This window comes from Hypomesus transpacificus, chromosome 13 (genome assembly GCF_021917145.1).
Source record: "Hypomesus transpacificus isolate Combined female chromosome 13, fHypTra1, whole genome shotgun sequence".
Taxonomy (NCBI): domain Eukaryota; kingdom Metazoa; phylum Chordata; class Actinopteri; order Osmeriformes; family Osmeridae; genus Hypomesus; species Hypomesus transpacificus.
The window spans coordinates 13,070,295-13,089,625 of record NC_061072.1 but is presented as its reverse complement, the minus strand read 5'-3'; the positions used below and the strand labels follow the sequence as shown (position 1 = coordinate 13,089,625).

Sequence of the window (19,331 nt, the reverse complement as noted above, 5' to 3'; positions counted from 1 at the left end):
ATGAAACTGTCGACTGTGGCAAACAAGTAAAACTCCTCAATCATGTGCGGTGATCAGTCGTTTTGAAATGTTCTGATTGTGCTACGGTATTATTTGTCAGGGTTGTTTATAAAGTTGTTAAATATATATACAGAATACATTGAATATAGACTAACCTCATACTAATCTTATTATCAGCCTGGCTGCAGACGCAGCGAACCACATTCTGATTGATTCACTACCACTCTGCGGATTTTAGATGTCGTAGAAACTAACAAGATAGTTTTTTAAGTGTCAAAAGCAATTTCTCTGACAGAATTTTTTTTTTTTAAGAACTAAATCAAAGAAACCACGATCACATCTGGAGCAAGGGAAGTCAGGAATTGCTGTTTGTCAGTCGGTGAACCGGAAGTAATCGAACGTCGCTGTTTGTTGCTGCAGCGCGCGTCAGAAACGGGAAAGATGCCTTTGCCCGTGCAAGTCTTCAACTTTCAGGTAATAATTAGTAATTTATTAAGCATATTCGTGCTGAAAATGTGTAGCAGAGGAAAATATAGTAACTGGATGTGTTCGCACTTTACTGGTAGTGGGTTCATAGATCAGTTTAAGATCTCCCTGGCAGAAAGCGCTAGGGCCGTCGCCGCTTGGCTTGCAGGGCTGTTAAAGCTAAGTAGCTTGCTAGGCTAACTTTCACAAGTTAGCTTGGCCTATCAGATAACTAGACTATAAATGTAACATCATAAGTATATGTACTTGCTAGTTTGAACTAGTGTGATGTATGTTGCCACAATTATTGCTGACAAAGACATTCAGACTGTTGTTTTACTTGAAAATTTTCTTGTGAAATTCAGGTTGCTAACGTTAGCTAGTTGGCTACTGCCTTGCGTGCCTGGCTGTGACTGACTTTGACAGTCATGCATGGTATTATATTGTTAGCCAGCTAGCTTGTCTGTCTGTCATTTTTAGCGACTTAAATTAAAAGTTCCGATGTTGTAATGTTCACTTAGCCTTTCACCTGGCAGCACGTAATCTATGTCTACTTAGGTAGGCATGTAAACACTGTCTCTGCCAGTGACAAATATTCGCCAGCCCTTACAGCTAAACTAGCTATCATTGTCTATTAGCTAACTTTGCTAGCTGCGGTCACTAACCAGATGAGCGGGTGTGGTCTCTCCCAGGGGGCCGTTGAGCCCATGCAGATAGATGCAGACCCGCAGGAAGACCAGCAGAACGCCCCAGACGCCAACTACGTGGTGGAGAATCCAACATTGGTATGAACTCTGATACCAGTAACTCAGGAAAACTCAATAAGATTCAGGGTGTGCTGGTCACACTGCTGTCTGTTTTAAAGCCTACCATGCACACCTTGTGCCAATACACCATTAAAGTTTTGATTTGTGTAATCCCAAAATAAGATGTCAGTTTTGTAAAAAATTAATAAAAAAGAATCCCAGAACGCTTTACAAGTGCTGACACAAGTTAACAAATCAGAATGGAAGCTATCCGTGTGGGAAATGAACATGCAGAGTGAATGTGCTGTGTGTAGGACCTGGAGCAGTATGCGTCCAGCTACAGCGGCCTGATGAGGATCGAGAGGCTGCAGTTCATCGCGGAGCACTGTCCCCAACTGAGGGCCGAGGCCCTGAAGATGGCGCTGTCCTTTGTCCAGAGGACCTTCAACGTGGACGTGTACGAGGAGATCCACCGCAAGCTCTCCGAGGCCACACGGTACGGACGCTTGTCAGACACGCCTAGGAGACCTCACCCGCCGGAGCCGAAGACAGATTTCAAAGTCGGTGCTTGAACGTGCCTGTAAAGATGTGTCTCTGATGGAAAAGGTGTTTGTGTGTGTTTCCACCCAGAGAGGTCCAGGGGCCCCCGGATGCTGTGGCAGAGGCGGGGGGGGCAGACCCCCCTCCCCTGGACACCGCATGGGCAGAGTCTACGAGGAAAAAGGCCCTGCTCAAACTGGAGAAGCTTGACACGGACCTCAAGAACTACAAAGGCAACTCCATCAAAGAGAGCATCAGGTAGGGGAGGGAGCCGGGGTTAGCTTGTTATTTACTGGGCCGGTGGAGTTGAAGCACACTTCCTGACCTTTGCCCTCCATTCCCCAGACGGGGTCATGATGACCTGGGAGACCACTACCTAGACTGTGGTGACCTCAGCAACGCCCTCAAGTGCTACTCCCGCGCCCGAGACTACTGTACCAGCGCCAAGCATGTCATCAACATGTGTCTTAATGTCATCAAGGTAGGATCGTCTAGGCAGTTGGTCTAGCTCTTCTCTTAAGCATCATTAAAAGATCAAAGTCTGATGTAAGACTGAGTCTGATTATGGTCTGATTTACGACCAAGTGACTTCAGGTTGAACTGTCAAAGGATGGTTATTGGTCCTGTTAGTTTATTTATCATTCCCAATGTGATACTGTCATTGCATTGGCACATTCCTGCCAGTTAAGGACTATAGTCTGAATGCACAGAAAACACATTGAAACATAAATCAGCCGTTTGAGCTGGCAGTATTACAAAACAGCTTGAGCATTAAGGCAACGTGAGTAGGTAGTGGACCTGATCTACATATACTCCTCTATTATTAGAACCTGACGTTAATGTATTGCTCTAGTGTATTTGCTCCCGGCGCTCCCGGTTTTGTTCCCTCATCTCCTCTTGGCTCTCGCGTCAGATTATTCCCAACCATTAACACTAGAGGGCAGTATTTACTAACGCTGCTATCCCTGCACCTCTACCAGTCTCAAAGCCCCATTCTGCCTCCCTGCCGTTCTCCTACTGAGCCTGTGTGTGTGTCTCCCTGCAGGTCAGTGTCTACCTCCAGAACTGGTCCCATGTTCTCAGTTACGTCAGTAAAGCAGAGTCCACTCCAGAGATAGCAGAGGTATGTGTGAGAGTGCACTGTAGGAGAACGTTCCATCATCTATCTGAGCCGCCCCCCCCCCCCCCCCCCCCCCCTGGGTTCTGTGGTATGAATGACCGATTCTTGTGTTGCAGCAACGAGGGGAGAGGGATTGTCAGAGTCAAGCCGTCCTCACCAAATTAAAATGTGCAGCAGGTAACACCCTTCTCGTCTTCTAAACACCAGCGGAACAAAGCGTATACATCTGTTTTTGTTTGTCAAAAGGTCTGTGAAGTATCCGGTCCTTTGGTCTGCCTGATTGTTCAGGCTGATCAGGTTTGTTGGAGGCTGTGAACAGATGCATGCATTTATTATAATTAGCGCTTTGAATAGAGCTCCATTTTTGTTCTGTTTTGATTGTGTGCAATCGCTACTGAAATGTTAATGTGTTGAATCACTTGAATATAGTTAACCTCTCTCCCCCACCGCGCACCCGTCTCTTTCCTGCAACCCTCCCTCTCCAAACCCCTGGATTTATCTCTCCTTCCCTGAACACCTCTCACCACTCACCCTCTCCCTCCCCAACATCTCTTTCCCCTCTCTCTCGGCTCACCCTCTCCCTCCCCAACATATATCTCTCTCTCTCTCTCTCTCTCTACAAAATGTATCCTTCTCTGGTCCCTCATCCCTCCCCTACCTTTTATCCTCCTCCCCTCACATACCTCCTTCCCTCCCCATTCGCCTCACTGCTTCCTGAACCCCCCCTCCCCCTTCAGGTCTAGCTGAGCTGGCCTCCAGGAAGTATAAACAAGCAGCCAAGTGTTTCCTGCTGGCCTCCTTCGACCACTGTGACTTCCCGGAGGTGAGAAACAACACACCCAGGGTAGGGCAGGTCAACTAGTAAGTCACAACACACCCAGGGTAGGGCAGGTCAACTAGTAAGGCACAACACACCCAGGGTAGGGCAGGTCAACTAGTAAGGCACAACACACCCAGGGTAGGGCAGGTCAACTAGTAAGGCACAACACACCCAGGGTAGGGCAGGTCAACTAGTAAGTCACAACACACCCAGGGTAGGGCAGGTCAACTAGTAAGGCACAACACACCCAGGGTAGGGCAGGTCAACTAGTAAGGCACAACACACCCAGGGTAGGGCAGGTCAACTAGTAAGGCACAACACACCCAGGGTAGGGCAGGTCAACTAGTAAGGCACAACACACCCAGGGTAGGGCAGGTCAACTAGTAAGGCACAACACACCCAGGGTAGGGCAGGTCAACTAGTAAGTCACAATAGTCTCTAATACCAGGTATCACAATATACTCTTAGAGTAGTTGGATTTCATCTTGTTTCACTAGTGAGACATGATCTACTTGGGTCAGACTAGTTAGGAGTAGCCCAGTTAGGGTCAGACTAGTTCGGAGTAGCCCAGTTAGGGTCAGACTAGTTCGAAGTAGCCCAGTTAGGGTCAGACTAGTTCGGAGTAGCCCAGTTAGGGTCAGACTAGTTCGAAGTAGCCCAGTTAGGGTCAGACTAGTTCGGAGTAGCCCAGTTAGGGTCAGACTAGTTAGAAGTAGCCCAGTTAGGGTCAGACTAGTTCGGAGTAGCCCAGTTAGGGTCAGACTAGTTAGGAGTGGCCCTGTTAGGGTCAGACTAGTTAGGAGTGGCCCTGTTAGGGTCAGACTAGTTAGGAGTGGCCCTGTTAGGGTCAGACTAGTTAGGAGTAGCCCAGTTAGGGTCAGACTAGTTGGGTGTCTAGTCATACTAGTCAGGTTCCAGGCTGGTGGTGATGATGTGTGCGTCTCCAGCTCTTGTCCCCCAGTAACGTAGCTGTGTATGGAGGGATGTGTGCTCTAGCCACCTTCGACAGGCAGGAGCTCCAGAAGAATGTCATCTCCAGCAGGTGTGTGCGTGTGTGTGTGTGTGTGTGTAACTCTGCCTATTTGTATTATAGCGATAGGAATAGACTGTGTGTGTGTTTGTGTGTAACTGTGTGCCAGTTTAGTGAGAGAGAAATTTGAAAGTGTGCATGCGAGAGAATTGATTGAGTTGTCTGTACGTGATTGGATGCATGGGTGGGCTTCTGTATACTTCCAGTAATTATATTATTGTTATGAAATGCAATTTAAACTCTCTCCTCTCCGGACGCTCTCCTCTCAGCTCCTTCAAACTCTTCCTAGAGTTGGAACCCCAGGTTAGGGACATCATCTTCAAGTTCTATGAGTCTAAGTACGCTTCCTGTCTCAAAATGCTGGACGAAATCAAAGTAAGATACTCTAACAATCACTGATTAGAATGCACTCTGTTTTCAGTCAATTGATTTTGGCGTTCACCACAGACATGACTCTTGACATGGCGTGTGCGTGTGTGTGTCCGTCTCCAGGACAACCTGCTGTTGGATATGTACTTGGCCCCTCATGTACGGACCCTCTACACACAGATTAGAAACAGAGCCCTCATACAGGTGAGTCATTCTCAGTCACTCTCTCACAGGCTACATCCAGTTGTCAAACAGAGACTGGGGAGGGTTGTGCGTGGGCTGGTGTCACACAGGGGAACATGTGCTAATCACACGCATGTCCCTTAAGCTCCATTAAGACGGCTGTCAAACCGTGCGGAACACCGCCTGGCTGATCGACCCACTCAGTAACGACATTAGGATTGCCAGGCCGGTGGAAATGGGCTTGTTTTTTACATCAATCTCCCGGGAGCATTTAAACAGACGCCAGGGCCCAGTTCCCTATCGATTCCCCAGGCCCTCCTCTCCAAGTGGAGAGAGAGTCAGAGCAGCACAGATTGCTTATTTTACAAACACAAGTCCCCTGGTGTTGCCTTGGATGGACCCTGCAGCCTGTAATTAGAGCTGCTCTACTACTACGACTTCATCAATAAGCTGTTAGAGCTTGTCAACAGCAACCAGCCCTTTCATTCATTCATTCATGTAAACAAATCAATTTCCAGTCATCAATACACAGTAGATCAATAGGGAATATTGGAGTGGAGATGTGTGGTTAACTACAGGTCGGTTCTTCTGAACCGACCTTGTTAGGAATATTTCTGCCACTTTGATGGACAGTGTCCCTCCGGTTGACCCTGGCTTAAATTGCATGTTAACTGCAGCAAAAGCTGTGACGTTGTAAAGGTGTTGGTTAAACTGGCATTTGATGTATACGATGTTTTATGTGACATCCAGCAGAAGTCCATCCAGAGTCTTTCTGTCATAAATCCAAGCTTGATGGGATGTGTGGTGTAACCCGGTGTGTGTGTGTGTGTGTTAGTATTTCAGCCCATACGTGTCAGCAGACATGACCAAGATGGCCCAGGCGTTCAACACCAGCGTTGCAGCCCTGGAAGATGAGCTCACCCAGCTCATACTGGAGGGGCTCATCAACGCACGCATCGACTCCCACAGCAAGGTAGGACACACACACACACAGTCTGTCTCAGCAGCAGGTCCTACGTTAAGGTGCTAAACAAAAACAACGACAAAAAACATCTGTGCTGCAGCTCCTAAAGCAAGTCGACCTTCTCTTGGCCCTCTCTGCTTCTTCTCAGAAGTGTTTTACCCAGTCTCTGTCCCAGGCAGGGGCAGCTGTGTTGGGTATTATGCCTCACAGCCTTCCCTCGTCTCCCTGTCAGATCCTGTATGCGCGTGATGTGGACCAGAGGAGCACCACGTTTGAGAAGTCCATCCACATGGGCAAGGAGTTCCAGAGACGAGCCAAAGCCATGATCCTGCGTGCCGCCGTGCTCAGAAACCAGATACACGTCAAGGTAGCCTGAGGGGTCGCCCGGGGACGGGTGCAGGGGACGGGGGCCGCACTGAGGAGATAAGACTGGGATTAGTTTTTCTTCTTGCTTATCTTTCCAGCTACCGTCTAGAGGGTGCGATATCTCATAGCGGATCCTTCTTTTGTGGTCTCCCCCCGCCTGCCCCTGTGCATCCTACTGGAGCCTGCTGGGCACTCACGTTTCCTCTCTTCCTCACCTCGCAACCTGCCTCTTCTTCTCCCCTCTCTCTCTCTGTGTCTGTCATCCTGTCGTTCTTGATCATCAGAGGGTTGTCAGTCTTCTTAGGACTCTACTCCTCCTTCCCTCTCTCTGTTCCAGCTCGTTCTCTCACTCCTTAGATCTTCCCAGTTGTGACCTTGTGAAATGAGTCACAGTTGGATGCCTAAGTAGTTTCCTAACGCCAGTCCTCTAGTGGTCTAACATCCCATAATGAGCCTGGAGACGGGCAGATCCTCCTTCCACAAATGCTCATTCAGCTTCTTCTGTCCTTGTGCTGATCTGTTTCACACGTAGCATGACGTTTGTACCACTCTAATTATGCCAGAATTGTGAGTTTGAACTTAGGGTGCTCCGATTGGTCAGTCACCGATCATTATCGTCCGTTAATCTTTTTAAATACTCAGTTCGGTACTCACTATAAAGGCTGATCAAAAGAGACCATTTTGTTTTGTTTTGTTTTTTTGCAATGTATTGCCCATGGTCCTTTATCTCCTATCTAAAGAAGAAAAAATTAGAAACTATATTTTGACTATGGCCTTTTATGTTGCATATTTTATAGTCTAAAGTTAAAATGTATAAAGACTCTGTTTATTCTGTTTTTGTAATTTATTATTCGGAAAGTAACATTTGTTTATTTCTAAGCGGTTATCAATTACCCAGCATAGGCTGGTTTATGTTGCGTCTCTAAGAAAGAGAGTGGCATATGGTAAACATGTTTCCTGCCACTAAATAAACAGTTGTTGTTAATTCATGATATTTTATCATCTCTTCATTGTTATACTTAACATACATTGTTGTTAATAGTTCAATAGATACGGCCGGTATTCGGTATCGAACAATACTGCTTCTAGCGATCGGTGATCGGACCCAAAAATCCTGATCGGAGCACCCCTAATTTGAACTGATATTCCACACAGTACCCAAGTTGCTTGTTTGAAATGAGTTATTTGAATATATGGAGGGATGCTTTTCAGTGGAAGCATCGTTAAACTAACTCTCTCTCTCTCACTGTTCTGCCGCACCTCTCCAGTCACCCCCCAGAGAGGGCAGCCAAGGGGAGCTCAACTCAGCCAACAGCCAATCGCGAATGAGCACCAATATGTGAACCCATCATGCCTCAGCCAGGAAGTGACACGTCTGCTCGACAGTCCCAAGGGGACAGAATACCCCCCCCCCACACACACACACACACACACACGTACACACACCTCTAACCAGTCCAACCATCAAGGAGGATCACCTTCCGCCGCATAAACTACCCCCCCACCACCCCTTCCCCGCTGAAAATGTCATGAAGAGAGGAGAAGAAAGCAGAGGCATTCACACCATTAGGACCTATAGGGAAGACATGGTGGCAGTCTGTGTGTAGACTAAAGACTCTTCGTTTAAAGATCTGATTGTGTTGCTGTAATTGGGGAGTGTGTTGCTTGTTTGTTTTGTGTGTGTGTGGGTGTTCATGCGTGTGGTTGTGCATGTGTAAAGAGCAGCGCTCGGGTTGTGTTGCTGTAATCGGGGAGTGTTGTGTGTGTGTGCGAGTGTGTGTGTGTGTGTGTGTATATATAAAGAGCAGTGCTCAGGCGCTTCACAGTACTGTCCTCCTCTTTGTATAAGATGCACTTTTCTTTCTCTTACGTGTCTCACTCTCTCGCTCGCCCTCTCCTTCTCTTGATGACAGACTTTGAATGCACCCATCGAGAAGTCTGCTGAGCCTCAGAACCGATGTCCACAAGATCTGATTTTAAAATAAATGTGTATGAAAATCAGACTTGTTCAGGACCATGTTCCTTTGTTAATCCTCTGGGCAGTTTCTGCATCACTGATGCTGTATACAAAAACTGTCAAACAGAATCAAACTTGTGGTATTGGTCAAAGCACAGGATGACATTAAGAAGGATACGTCTTTTTCACGTTCGCTGAATCAACAAATTATTAATGATTATTGCCTGTTTTCTGTTATTCTTCCTGACTTATTAAAGTGTACTGATCAGTGACGACAGCAAGTGAAGACTGGATCTGAATTTCTTTGGTCGTGGGGAAAACAGAATGTTATCTCCGGGGGAAAGGTGTTTTCTTTAATCGCACCCAGTGAACCACTCATCTGCATCAGTGGGAGAGTATGAGGTGTGAAAGTAGATTCTGAGGTGAAATTGAAATGAATGTAAAATGGTCCCACTGAGCAGCGATGTTCCGTTTCTGAGCTGCCATCCTGGGTGAAAATCTAGTCATACGTTCAACACCCTTTCAAATACTAGGCTATTTCATAGAGTTGGATATAAAATGACCCTTATGTTAGTTGAAATAGGGGTGCTCATTGGAGATTGACGTTAGTGCGAGTGAAGTCGTCTACAAAATTGTGTAACGTAATCGGCCCTGGGTTCCAAATTTATGATGAGGTTGCGGGTGTAGAGTTGATTAATGTTCAGTTTCAATACAGCATACAAAAGCGTTGTTTGCGGTAGGCCCTACGTCTCTATAGGTTTGGGATTATTTATTTTGCGGATAACAGTCTTGGGTTATTATTTTATCCAGCAGCAGCTGTGTCAAACCCAAACTGGGTTTATCTTGATTACACAAGGCTACTCGGTGCGTAGGCTACGTGTGCGAGAGCCTGGGATGGACAGGCCTAGCTGTATGCGATGCAGCATCGTGACAGGATTAAGTTGTTTAAACAGGTTATGTAATCTCATGCAGTTCAGCTCTCTCCAGTCCGCTAGTTTTCTTTCTAGTTTAAAAAGTGTGAGCTATATGTCTGGATGATGGATCATCGATCCTTCGTCTGATTAAATTGGTAACTTATATTGGCCGGGTTTCCCAGATTCGTTAAGAAGCTCTTGACGCCAAGAGCGTCTTAAGAACGTTCTAAGGGCGCTCTCGAACGCTCTTAGAACGTTTTTAGAAGATCTTAGCGTTAAGAGCTTCTTAACGAATCTGGGAAACCCGGCCATTGCCTATAGGCCTAGTAGACAATAGCCTACACTGGCCTTCATACGGTGTGTAGCCGCGTGTTTTTTCCACATTTTATTTATTTAGTATTTATTACGATTGAGTTATTACATCTTACAGTTCTAACGTGTGTTATGTTTAAATAAAGGTCAGTACCTATAAAAGCCTAACTTCGCCTACCTGTTGTGAATTGCTCTAATCCAGGCCTGTACGGATTCAGCCCTGTCTATCTCTTGTCCCTAGGAAACGCCTCGTGTTCCTTGATTGATGTTATGATCAGATTAGCAGGTAACTGATGATTAATGGAGACAAAAACGTAGAGGATCTGAAGAGGAAAACAGAGACATTGGAAGACAGGTGAAATCCCATAATCCCTTAATTTGGCACAACGTTGACCCAAACCGGGCGCTTCATTTCAGTGTACGCATATCTGGGTGGTATGCATTTCTTGGATGAAGCCTGGAAAATAATCGTGAATATTCTGGGTTGTGCAGACATTTTACCGGTTGAATGTAGGTTTTCAGACCACTGTTGCATGCGTGTTGCTCGACAGAAGGTTTGGCTGTTTAGTCCACTCACTATCTATCAAAGACTGCATGGAGCCCTCTAGAGCCAGACTATAGCCAGACTTTGTGACTTTTAATTTTTAATGTGTCATTGTGATCAAAGTTCACATGCACTGCGGGTTTGTGAATATGAGAGTGTGGTCTTTGTGAGTCTGCATAAATAGCTTTTCTGATGCCAGACATCTTTGGCCTCCTCTGCCGACTGGTCAGGTCTGAGTGGGTAGAGTGTGAGAGGAATGTAGACACCAAGGTAATGAGGCAGGTCCTGCTTGTCAGGCTTCACACACACACATAGACACTGACCAATATTAAATCCAAATAAATAATCTACCGATTGAAATACTTTCCTTGTGGACTATTGTGGGGTAGCCTACATCTTATGAGCATTTCCTTGTTTTGTGGCTCACTGGTTTAGATGGTTGGCCTGACCAGATGATGGATAACATCCAGTATTACACCTACTGAACCAGGGAGTCTTTTGTGCTGTGGTCAAGTCACTACGGGCGTCTGATCTAAAGAAACATCGACACTTGATCGGTCTCTGTCCCCCGCTGTAGTTCCCCCTCTTTGTGCAATCTCCCTGTCACACTCTATTACTGCCAATTAACAATAATTATACCAGCAAAGCTATGAGAGTGGGAGAGGAGAGGGAAGAGAGATAACAGAGCCATAGCAACAAGACAGACAGATGAACACGCCTTTTCAATGTGCACCCTCTTCCTTCTTCCTCCCATCATCTCTCCTAAACCTCTCTCTCTTCTGTAAGTAGTCAGCTATCTTTTATCCCTCTCTGACTCTCATCTCTTTTCTCTCTGACTCTCTTTTCTCTCTGACTCTCTTTTCCCTCTGACTCTCTCGTCTCTCTTTTCTATCTTGCTCTCGCTCTATCTCAATTTCTCTCTGCCCAGACAATGACACTCCCAGTCATTTTAAACATTAAGAACCAGCTCAGGGCCTTTCCTCTGGGACTGTGACCTTTGCAGTATTTAATGAGTAGCTACATCAAGGGCAGCGCCTTTTGCCAGCAATTGGTTTGGTCAGTCTAGCGCCTTGTCTATAATTATGTTGTCTCGAGGCTCTGGGGAAGGCTGTAGGTATATCATGCATGTCAATGGGTTTGCCCCCTCTCTGATGGTACCACTACAGAGCGTGAGATATATACACTAGCAGAGGTAAATGAAGTTTTGATTGATGTTTGTAGTGCCTATTAACGTATGCTCCTCTCCATCTCATATTATGTCCTCCCTTCCCAGTGTTGATCAATCCCCTTTCAGTGCAGATGGCAGGATTTAGATTTTTGTGCCAGCCGCCGATTGTACGCCAGCGTTGGATCGGTGCACCGCAGCAAGCAAACACTGATCATGGACCAGGCCGCATCAGCAGTAATACTTAATCAGGATATCAAGTTTTCTGTCCCAGCTGCAGCTGCCAGTGGGCCCCGTTCTCACCGACAGAGTTAATCACCTCGGATCGTAGGCTACCAAAGAAGCGGTATGCCAAGACACATCCTGCACGGTGATGGTTTCCCGCAAAATACATCTACACTAACTGCCACAAATGTGGAAAATCAGGCTGAAAAGTACAGGGTTAGTACATTTAGTCAATTACACGGCTACTGATATTTTCGATATTTAAAGGGGCAATTGACTGCAAAACCGATTTTACCTTGTCATTGTTGAAAAACGACAGTTCGGAGGGTAAACTGAACATACCGTGAATATCAAAGTCCATTGACACCTCTTTCCTATTCAAATCTCAAAAAGCAAAAATTTGGCTGTAAAACGCTAGCTTTTCAACAAAGCCACCGGTCCTACGTAGGACCGGTGATCGCCCTCTTATTGGCTCTGGTCTGTATCTTTGTCACGCCCCAGAATTTACATCCAGACCAGCCCGAGGTAGCGTCTATCTCCGATACTAGTTTAGCTGCGCGCTGCTCTGTGTAGGCTACTTATAAGGAATTACAAAGAAGAACGTTTTGAATTATAGCAAGGATATTGAAAATGGACCACGGTCGTAAATGCTGTGTTCCAGGCTGTACAGGGAAGGCTAACACTCACAGTCTTCCCAAGGAGCCAAACATTCAACAGGCATGGCTGCTGTTGTCTATGAGAAGATCCCGGCGAAGTTCGACACTCAATCATTCATTTGCTCTGAACATTTCACCCAAGACAGTTTTGACAACCTTGGACAATTTCAAGCAGGATATGCTAGGAAGCTGAACCTGGAAAGAGGTGCTGTTCCAACCGTATGCTCATTGCAACCGCAAGCTAAGGACAGTATGATGTTGTGCTAACAGTTATTAGCAATGCTAACGTTTCCTGTATATAGCATACCAGGTAGAATGCTAAATACGTTTCTACACACATCAAATGACTCTAGCTAGACTAGCTGTAGTCGGCATTAGAAGGGAAGCTTCCGAAAAATAGCCAGAAAACGAACTGCAGTCTGGCTTATTGCTAACGCCTGTCTAGATAATCTATTTGAAAGAACTGGAGAAAGGCAGGTTCTAGATACAGGATAGTTAGCATTGCTATTAACTGTTACTAGTAACACTTAGACTGTAGGCATGTAAACAAGTTTAGCTTGCTAGTTAATGCAAGAGCATAGGTAGAATGTGTGATAATTTAGCCTAGTTTATTGGCAATGGGGCTAACGTTGATTCATGTTCCTGACTGTGTTTCATTCAAATAAATAACCTGTGTAATGAAAATCTACAATTCACGATGCATGTTTGTCCAGATCTTTGTCATGTTATTTTACAGCAAGATATCTAGAGCTAGCCTAGCTAACTAACTGAAGCCGAGTAGAATCAGGATATGGTTTGGTTGCTAAGCTGTAGCCTAACGTTCTACCCACCTGAATCAATCCAGTTTGCTTCAACAACAGAAGTGGAAACAAGTAATGTTATCATTTCAAATGATATATAGTCAATCTGTTGAAAACAGTGTTGTGTAGACACAATAGATTTCTTTGCGCATTTTTATTTCAAGTCTCCAACTTCGGTGTTGCTGTTGGCCGTGTTGTGTTTTTGCTCCCAGCTTCACTCGTTGATAACCAACCAATCAGCTTGCAGCTGATCTAAATATTAATGAGCATACCATAAAAGGAGAAAAGCCAGTGTTTTTTCCCGGGAACATTTCAGAGGATCTGTCAGAGGGCATAGAACAGCACACGGGCCATTTTCAACCCAACCAATGTTACATACCCTATTCGGAGACCTTAAGGAACAGTGTGAAATACCCAAAAAACCCAGTCAATTGCCCCTTTAAATAAATTAACCCATTCTGAAATCTCACAGGGTTTTACGACACATTTACAATTTTCACGTTTAAATTGTATGAGTGTTTAAATTGGGCCTTGGGTGTTCTGTATATCGAATACAATTTGATTGGATTTTAATTATTCTATTTTAGTAGGCTTGTAGTTGCGCCACAGAATCCTGGACCTAGGCTACTTAATTGATTGATAAATCATGTGATGTAAAATAGAACATGTCCACAACATTTAATAAAATGCACAGTACTCACTTTTGTACATTTCAAGAGATATGAACAACAAGTAGCTAGCCCAGAACGTCTAAGCTTTTAAGACCACCAAACCCCAAAGGTTAGCGACCCCATGCTAAATCTAAATTAGTTTACCAGCACAATCTGCCACCAAAATCTTTTTTTTCTGAAGCGCAAATAAAAAATAGGACACCAAACAGGGTACTGAAAGATGTTCTCAGACGGATCTGGGCAAGTGAGTAGGTTTGTTTTCGACATTCATTGTGTCACGACATGATACTTTCAACACGTCAATCGAAAACTGTCTCACAAACTGTGACAGTAGACAAACTTTGACTCTTAGTCAACCTGTCACCAAGATTGTCGCAATCTTTGGACGCGCGCTTCTCGGTGGCGCGCTTGTTTGATGGAGGGCGGCTGTGGGAGAGGGAGAAATTACGCACGGAGTCGCCCATGGTAGACTGCTGTAACGACAGACTGAACACTGACGACAGTTTCTGTCTGTAGCTCTCCCGGAACCTCTTGGCTGACCGGTACAGGTTTCCCACGAAGCAATAACACAGTGGGTTGAGAGCAGAGTTGGTCAGACCAAGCCACTGTGCAAAGGGTCTGCTCTGCATGATCCACTCGTGTTCGAAATGATTTCCCTCTTCTCCACCTATTGTCTCCGGCATGTTGAAGTCTATCCAGATGTCCACCACGTATAGGGGTAACCAGGACAATGTGAAAAGCAGTACCAAAGACAACACCATCTTGGCGATCCTTTGACGAACTTTTAGACGAGAGACTGATTGCGCAATACCATATTTGCTTGGTTCTTGGAGTTTGTCGTCCGTTCCCCATAGCTTCCATGCCGTAAGCAGGCAGATGACCAAGTTGAACAGCACGGGGAATCCGTAGAGCGAACAGAAGAGGAGGAAGTTGTAGCCCTGTCGCAGCTTAACTTTGCCCCAGCTCTCCACGCACACGGTGACGGTGTGCGCCCCGTCTAGGAGAGACAGGGTCCGAGTGGTGTTCATGAACACTAGCGGGAGGCAGAGAACTGACGACACAGCCCACACCACCAAGATCATGCAGAGTATCCGCCGCCCTGTAAAGAAGGACCTTGCGTGGAGTGGGTTATGTACACTGTAGTACCGGTTCAGGCTGATCACGGCCAGGCTCAGAACGCTGGCGGACACCGACACCGCCTGAACGAACGGCACCGCGCGGCACATGAAGTCTCCAAACACCCAGGCGTTATAAACCTGGTGTCCCAGGTTTACGGGCATACACACGCACACGACCATCATGTCACATACTGCCAGGTTTACCAGGAGCCGGCGCGTAGCCGATGCCCCCGCCAAACGGTTCCTCTTGCGCGTGAGCACCAGGAGAGCCATGATGTTCCCACCGAGTCCGGTAATAAAAGAAAGCGTGTACATAACCACCAGAACGATGGTGCCTGGCTCATGTCCCGAAAATAAAACGTCCACCGCAAAGGGATTGGTATTTGCGAAAGTCCAGTTGTCCGCTTCATGTTGAGGTCCACCAAGTGACACATTCGCTGACAGTAATTGTCCGAATTTAGTGTAGAAGTTAGTTAAATTCATTTCCCGCAGCTTCTCACATCGTGGCAATGTGAGAAGTGTCCGTCTCTGACGCAGACAGGTGAGAACTCAACCCCAAGGAGTGGACTGTGGGGACGGCGTGCCCCACCGGCAGACACTGCGAGGATAACAAATAGTACATCGAATTTGTCTAATAATTTACCAGAATTTTATATGAGAAAGCATATATCTGTCAAACTGAGACCTCAATATCTATGTCTGTCGCACTCATAATGGTATTCCACACTGCCCAAGAGAAGGGGCGTGCTGGACCAATCACATCTTCTCTTTAGCTAAAAGGATGGGCTCTCTTTCTGCCCACGCTCGTGCACTAACTTTTTTGTTCTGTTTAAGCCCAGCAAAGCGCGCTTGTGAGGCCTGGTGGGAGGTCACACCGTTTTGGTATGGAAGAGAGTGAAAGGGCAACATGATCAGTACCCCCCTTCCACCCACCCACACACATACACACACACCAATGAACCTATTAGATAATCTCTGAAATTACCTGGCAATGTCCTCAGGCATCAAAAGGTGCTCACAAACAAAAGTTGCTTTTGTGAGACAAAAATAATTGTTTTGTGATAAAATATACATTGCTGTACAAGGTTGTCATTATACCAATTCATCTCTTAGTTGCTTTGATGCCTATCTACGTGTTTAGCAGTATAGTTGTGTAGGGCTACACAACATATTCCACCACTTTAAACAATAATATGGATACAGGTGTAGGCACTAATGTCACTGAAATGACTGAGAGATGTGTCTATGATTTTAGAGAGAAACTGAGAAATCAGTTCATTTCTGCTGATATGATTCAGTCCCTTAATTCACATTCTCCTTGACAATTATAAACCATTAGCCTTTAAAAAGATGGGATATATATCTGTAAGGAGCACCTTAGTCTAGAAAGGTTTTCTGTTTCTTTAAATTATTTAATTACACCACAATTACCCTATTTATAAACCACCCAGACCGTATCAGTGTATGTGTGTGTGTGTGTATAAGCGAGAGAGTGTGCGAGGGAGTGAACCAGAATAGGAGATGTAGGGGTCACTCCCCATAGATATTACTGCTCTCAGCACCCCCTCACCCCCCTCCTTTCTGTTTCACCTGCCTATACCTTTTCTTCCTCCACATATCTTCCTCCACACATATACATCCTCTTAACATCCCCCCTCCCCCCATACACACACACACACGCACACACACACAACTACAACCTGAGGCAGAAGAGTGCAGATTGCATAACTAGGTGGCCCCTGGTCATTTGAACCGTGACTTTGGTGAAGGAGAGAGGGAGAGACCAGTGGAGACTGCTCTAGGATGATCACTATTTACAGTCGATGGTTCTTCTTTTCTGGGAAAACTACAGCTGTGATCATATTTTGCAATGGTGACTCATGTTGGGTCCATGTAGACCAGGTTGGAGTCACTTTACTTTTTAGTGCACACACGCAATAACATGTACACAACCTCCAACGCCACGCCTCCTCTCCACCAAACACACGTGAAACTCTTTCACCAAACACACGTGATCTCAGATAGCCGGTAGGATAATTACCCCCTCCAACTCTGTGATCTCACCCCCAATTAAAGCCTTTCTACCCTATCAAGCTAATACCCAATGTAGCACAGAGAGGATGGAGAGTGGAGCTGGCAGGCCAGCGAGGACGGGGCTGGGGGGGTTACAGAGGGTGAGCTGAGGGAAAGGGGGGTGTGGAAGGGCTGGGAGCTGAGGCTGGGGCTGGGGCTGGGGCTGGGGACGCCAGAATGGGGGGCGGGAGTTAAAGGAGGTCTGTACAGGGTGAGCTGAGGAAGGGAGGGTTAGGAAGGGCTGGGGAGGCCAGGATGGAGGGGCGGGGAGGTCTGTTTGGTGGAATGCAGATGGACGCTGGGGAGAGGTCCCAAGGCAGCACCATCTGGTGCAGCAGCACATCAGAGCCAAGGAGGACTCTGGAGCAGGAGCCATCTGCAGGGTCCTGCAGGGTACTGCTGCTGTACAACACAACTCAAACCTCCTCTCCACCTTCTAACTCCATAGCTCAGTCTCTGTTGAATTGTGATGTTGTTACAGTAAGAATGCCAACAGCCCGCCCCCCATACACACACACACACAATGAGTAGTGTGTGTGGCATAGTCTACATACACATAGGAAGACACTCATTTCCCAGAGTTCATTTTCATCAACAGGTTAATCTGCACCTCAAGGCTTCCTGACGACATCTTAATTAAATCAATCCCACATTTCATTTCAGATTTGATTAGATTCAACACCACTAGCCATTTCCTGGTCGCCACTGACTTGGTTGACACATCCAGTGACCTGCCCAGGTGGCATTCATCTGCTGCAGACTCCTGGTCAACACCCTCCATGAAATTATGGCCCCGGCAAACAGAGATTTTCAGTTCGGCAAATTCTGTCAGTGTGCCAACATTTATCTAAAGCTAAATGAACACCGTTGTCATAGAGCTGAACACATTTGTCTTCTTGGACTGTTTCCATACCAACGGTGCCACAAAGTGCCACAGTGGCATCACCCAGATTCCTGTCTCTCTGGTGAGGATGCAGAACGGAGTGCCGTGTGTCTGGAGAGGGGTGGTAATGGACACATGTCAACTAGGATGACAAACACGCTGGCCTTTCGAAGTCATCTCATCACCAGGGCGGCGCGTACCTTCAGAAGGCACAGGTTGGCTAATACATCAGGATTGTTTGATGATACAGTATTACTCATCCCTACACTTTGTCACCGAGCAGTTGCTGATCCCGAGAGAGAAAGAGAGAGAGAGAGGGAAAGAGAGAGAGAGAGAGAGAGAGAGAGAGGGAGGGAGAGAGAGAGAGAGAGAGAGAGAGGGAGGGAGAGAGAGAGAGAGAGAGAGAGAGGGAGAAAAAGAGGGAGGGAGGGAGGGAGGAAGACAGTGAGAGGGAGAGCAACAGAGAGCGAGAGAGGTAAAGAGAGATCAGGAGAGGGGGGGGGGGGGGCTAGACACCCCAGGAAGTCTTGGCCTTGTCCGACCTCTCAGTGGAGGTGTACAGGCTGGCGCTGTGACATCATCCGCTCTGCCTGACGAGGTGTGAGTAACTACACATCACATGACCTGATCCTCTTGTCACCCAAGCCCACCCACATCAGGAACGAGTAGATGACAGGATTTACACACTGATCCACCCACACACAAACACACACAAACCTTTCATCCAAAATCGTATCTAACTATGTATTTTTTCAAACCTTCTTTTTTATTTATTTTGCCAGTGAAAACAGCTGGATGCTGTGTGAATGAAACAAGTCCGTCCATCACAGCCATGTCAAGTGCAAGCTCGGTGCACACGTTTGTTTTCCATTCAGAGGATCATGACAAAGAGACAAATTAAATATCCGTAAATTCTGTATTTGATCAATGCAATTTTGTCTTTGTGCCCTTTTGAGGAGATCTTTGCACACTAGAGAGCTTCAAACTACTTCTGTGTTGGTAGAACAGTTTACTGAGATTCCAGTCTTCAGAAACCTCTGCCACCCAGTCTCTGACAGGGTTGTGTACTAAGAGCCTGTGTCTTTGTGAAAAGCTCCTTCGACACTTTGTGAGGAAGAAATAAGTAACTTTCACTCAATAGGAGCCTGGCCTAACCTTACCTTGTCCACAGAAGCTCCAACCCCTGACTGTGACAGAAATAAGAAAACCACAAGAAGTCTGCTGGTGAATTGTAAATGAATCTGTCCTGGAGAAGGCTGTCTGGGGCCTTTGCTTACTTGCACGGCAGCATGGTAGGATGAGAAGGGGGGAAAGAAAGGAGGGGAAGGAAAATAAGGAGGAGGAAGAAGATGAACAGGAAGACCAAGAGGAGAGATAGAAGAGTATGGCAATGCTATTTGTAAACAGACA

At 46.3% G+C, this 19,331-nt stretch overlaps 2 protein-coding genes across 2 annotated transcripts; one reads left to right on the top strand and one right to left on the bottom strand.

Annotated features, from left to right (window-relative positions):
• Positions 1-367: 367 nt before the first annotated feature.
• Positions 368-8,601, top strand: LOC124475942 (COP9 signalosome complex subunit 1). Its single transcript, XM_047032842.1, has 14 exons — positions 368-474; positions 1,158-1,250; positions 1,526-1,707; positions 1,842-2,009; positions 2,097-2,232; positions 2,797-2,874; positions 2,988-3,048; positions 3,609-3,694; positions 4,639-4,733; positions 4,991-5,096; positions 5,214-5,294; positions 6,109-6,246; positions 6,470-6,604; positions 7,872-8,601. The coding sequence occupies exons 1-14, from the start codon at positions 442-444 to the stop codon at positions 7,944-7,946; spliced, it is 1,467 nt and encodes a 488-aa protein (XP_046888798.1). The 5' UTR covers positions 368-441; the 3' UTR covers positions 7,947-8,601.
• A 5,545-nt stretch (positions 8,602-14,146) lies between these two features.
• LOC124475865 (gastrin/cholecystokinin type B receptor) lies at positions 14,147-15,448 on the bottom strand. Its single transcript, XM_047032708.1, has one exon. It carries the CDS (start codon positions 15,446-15,448, stop codon positions 14,147-14,149), a length of 1,302 nt encoding a protein of 433 aa, XP_046888664.1.
• Positions 15,449-19,331: the final 3,883 nt, after the last annotated feature.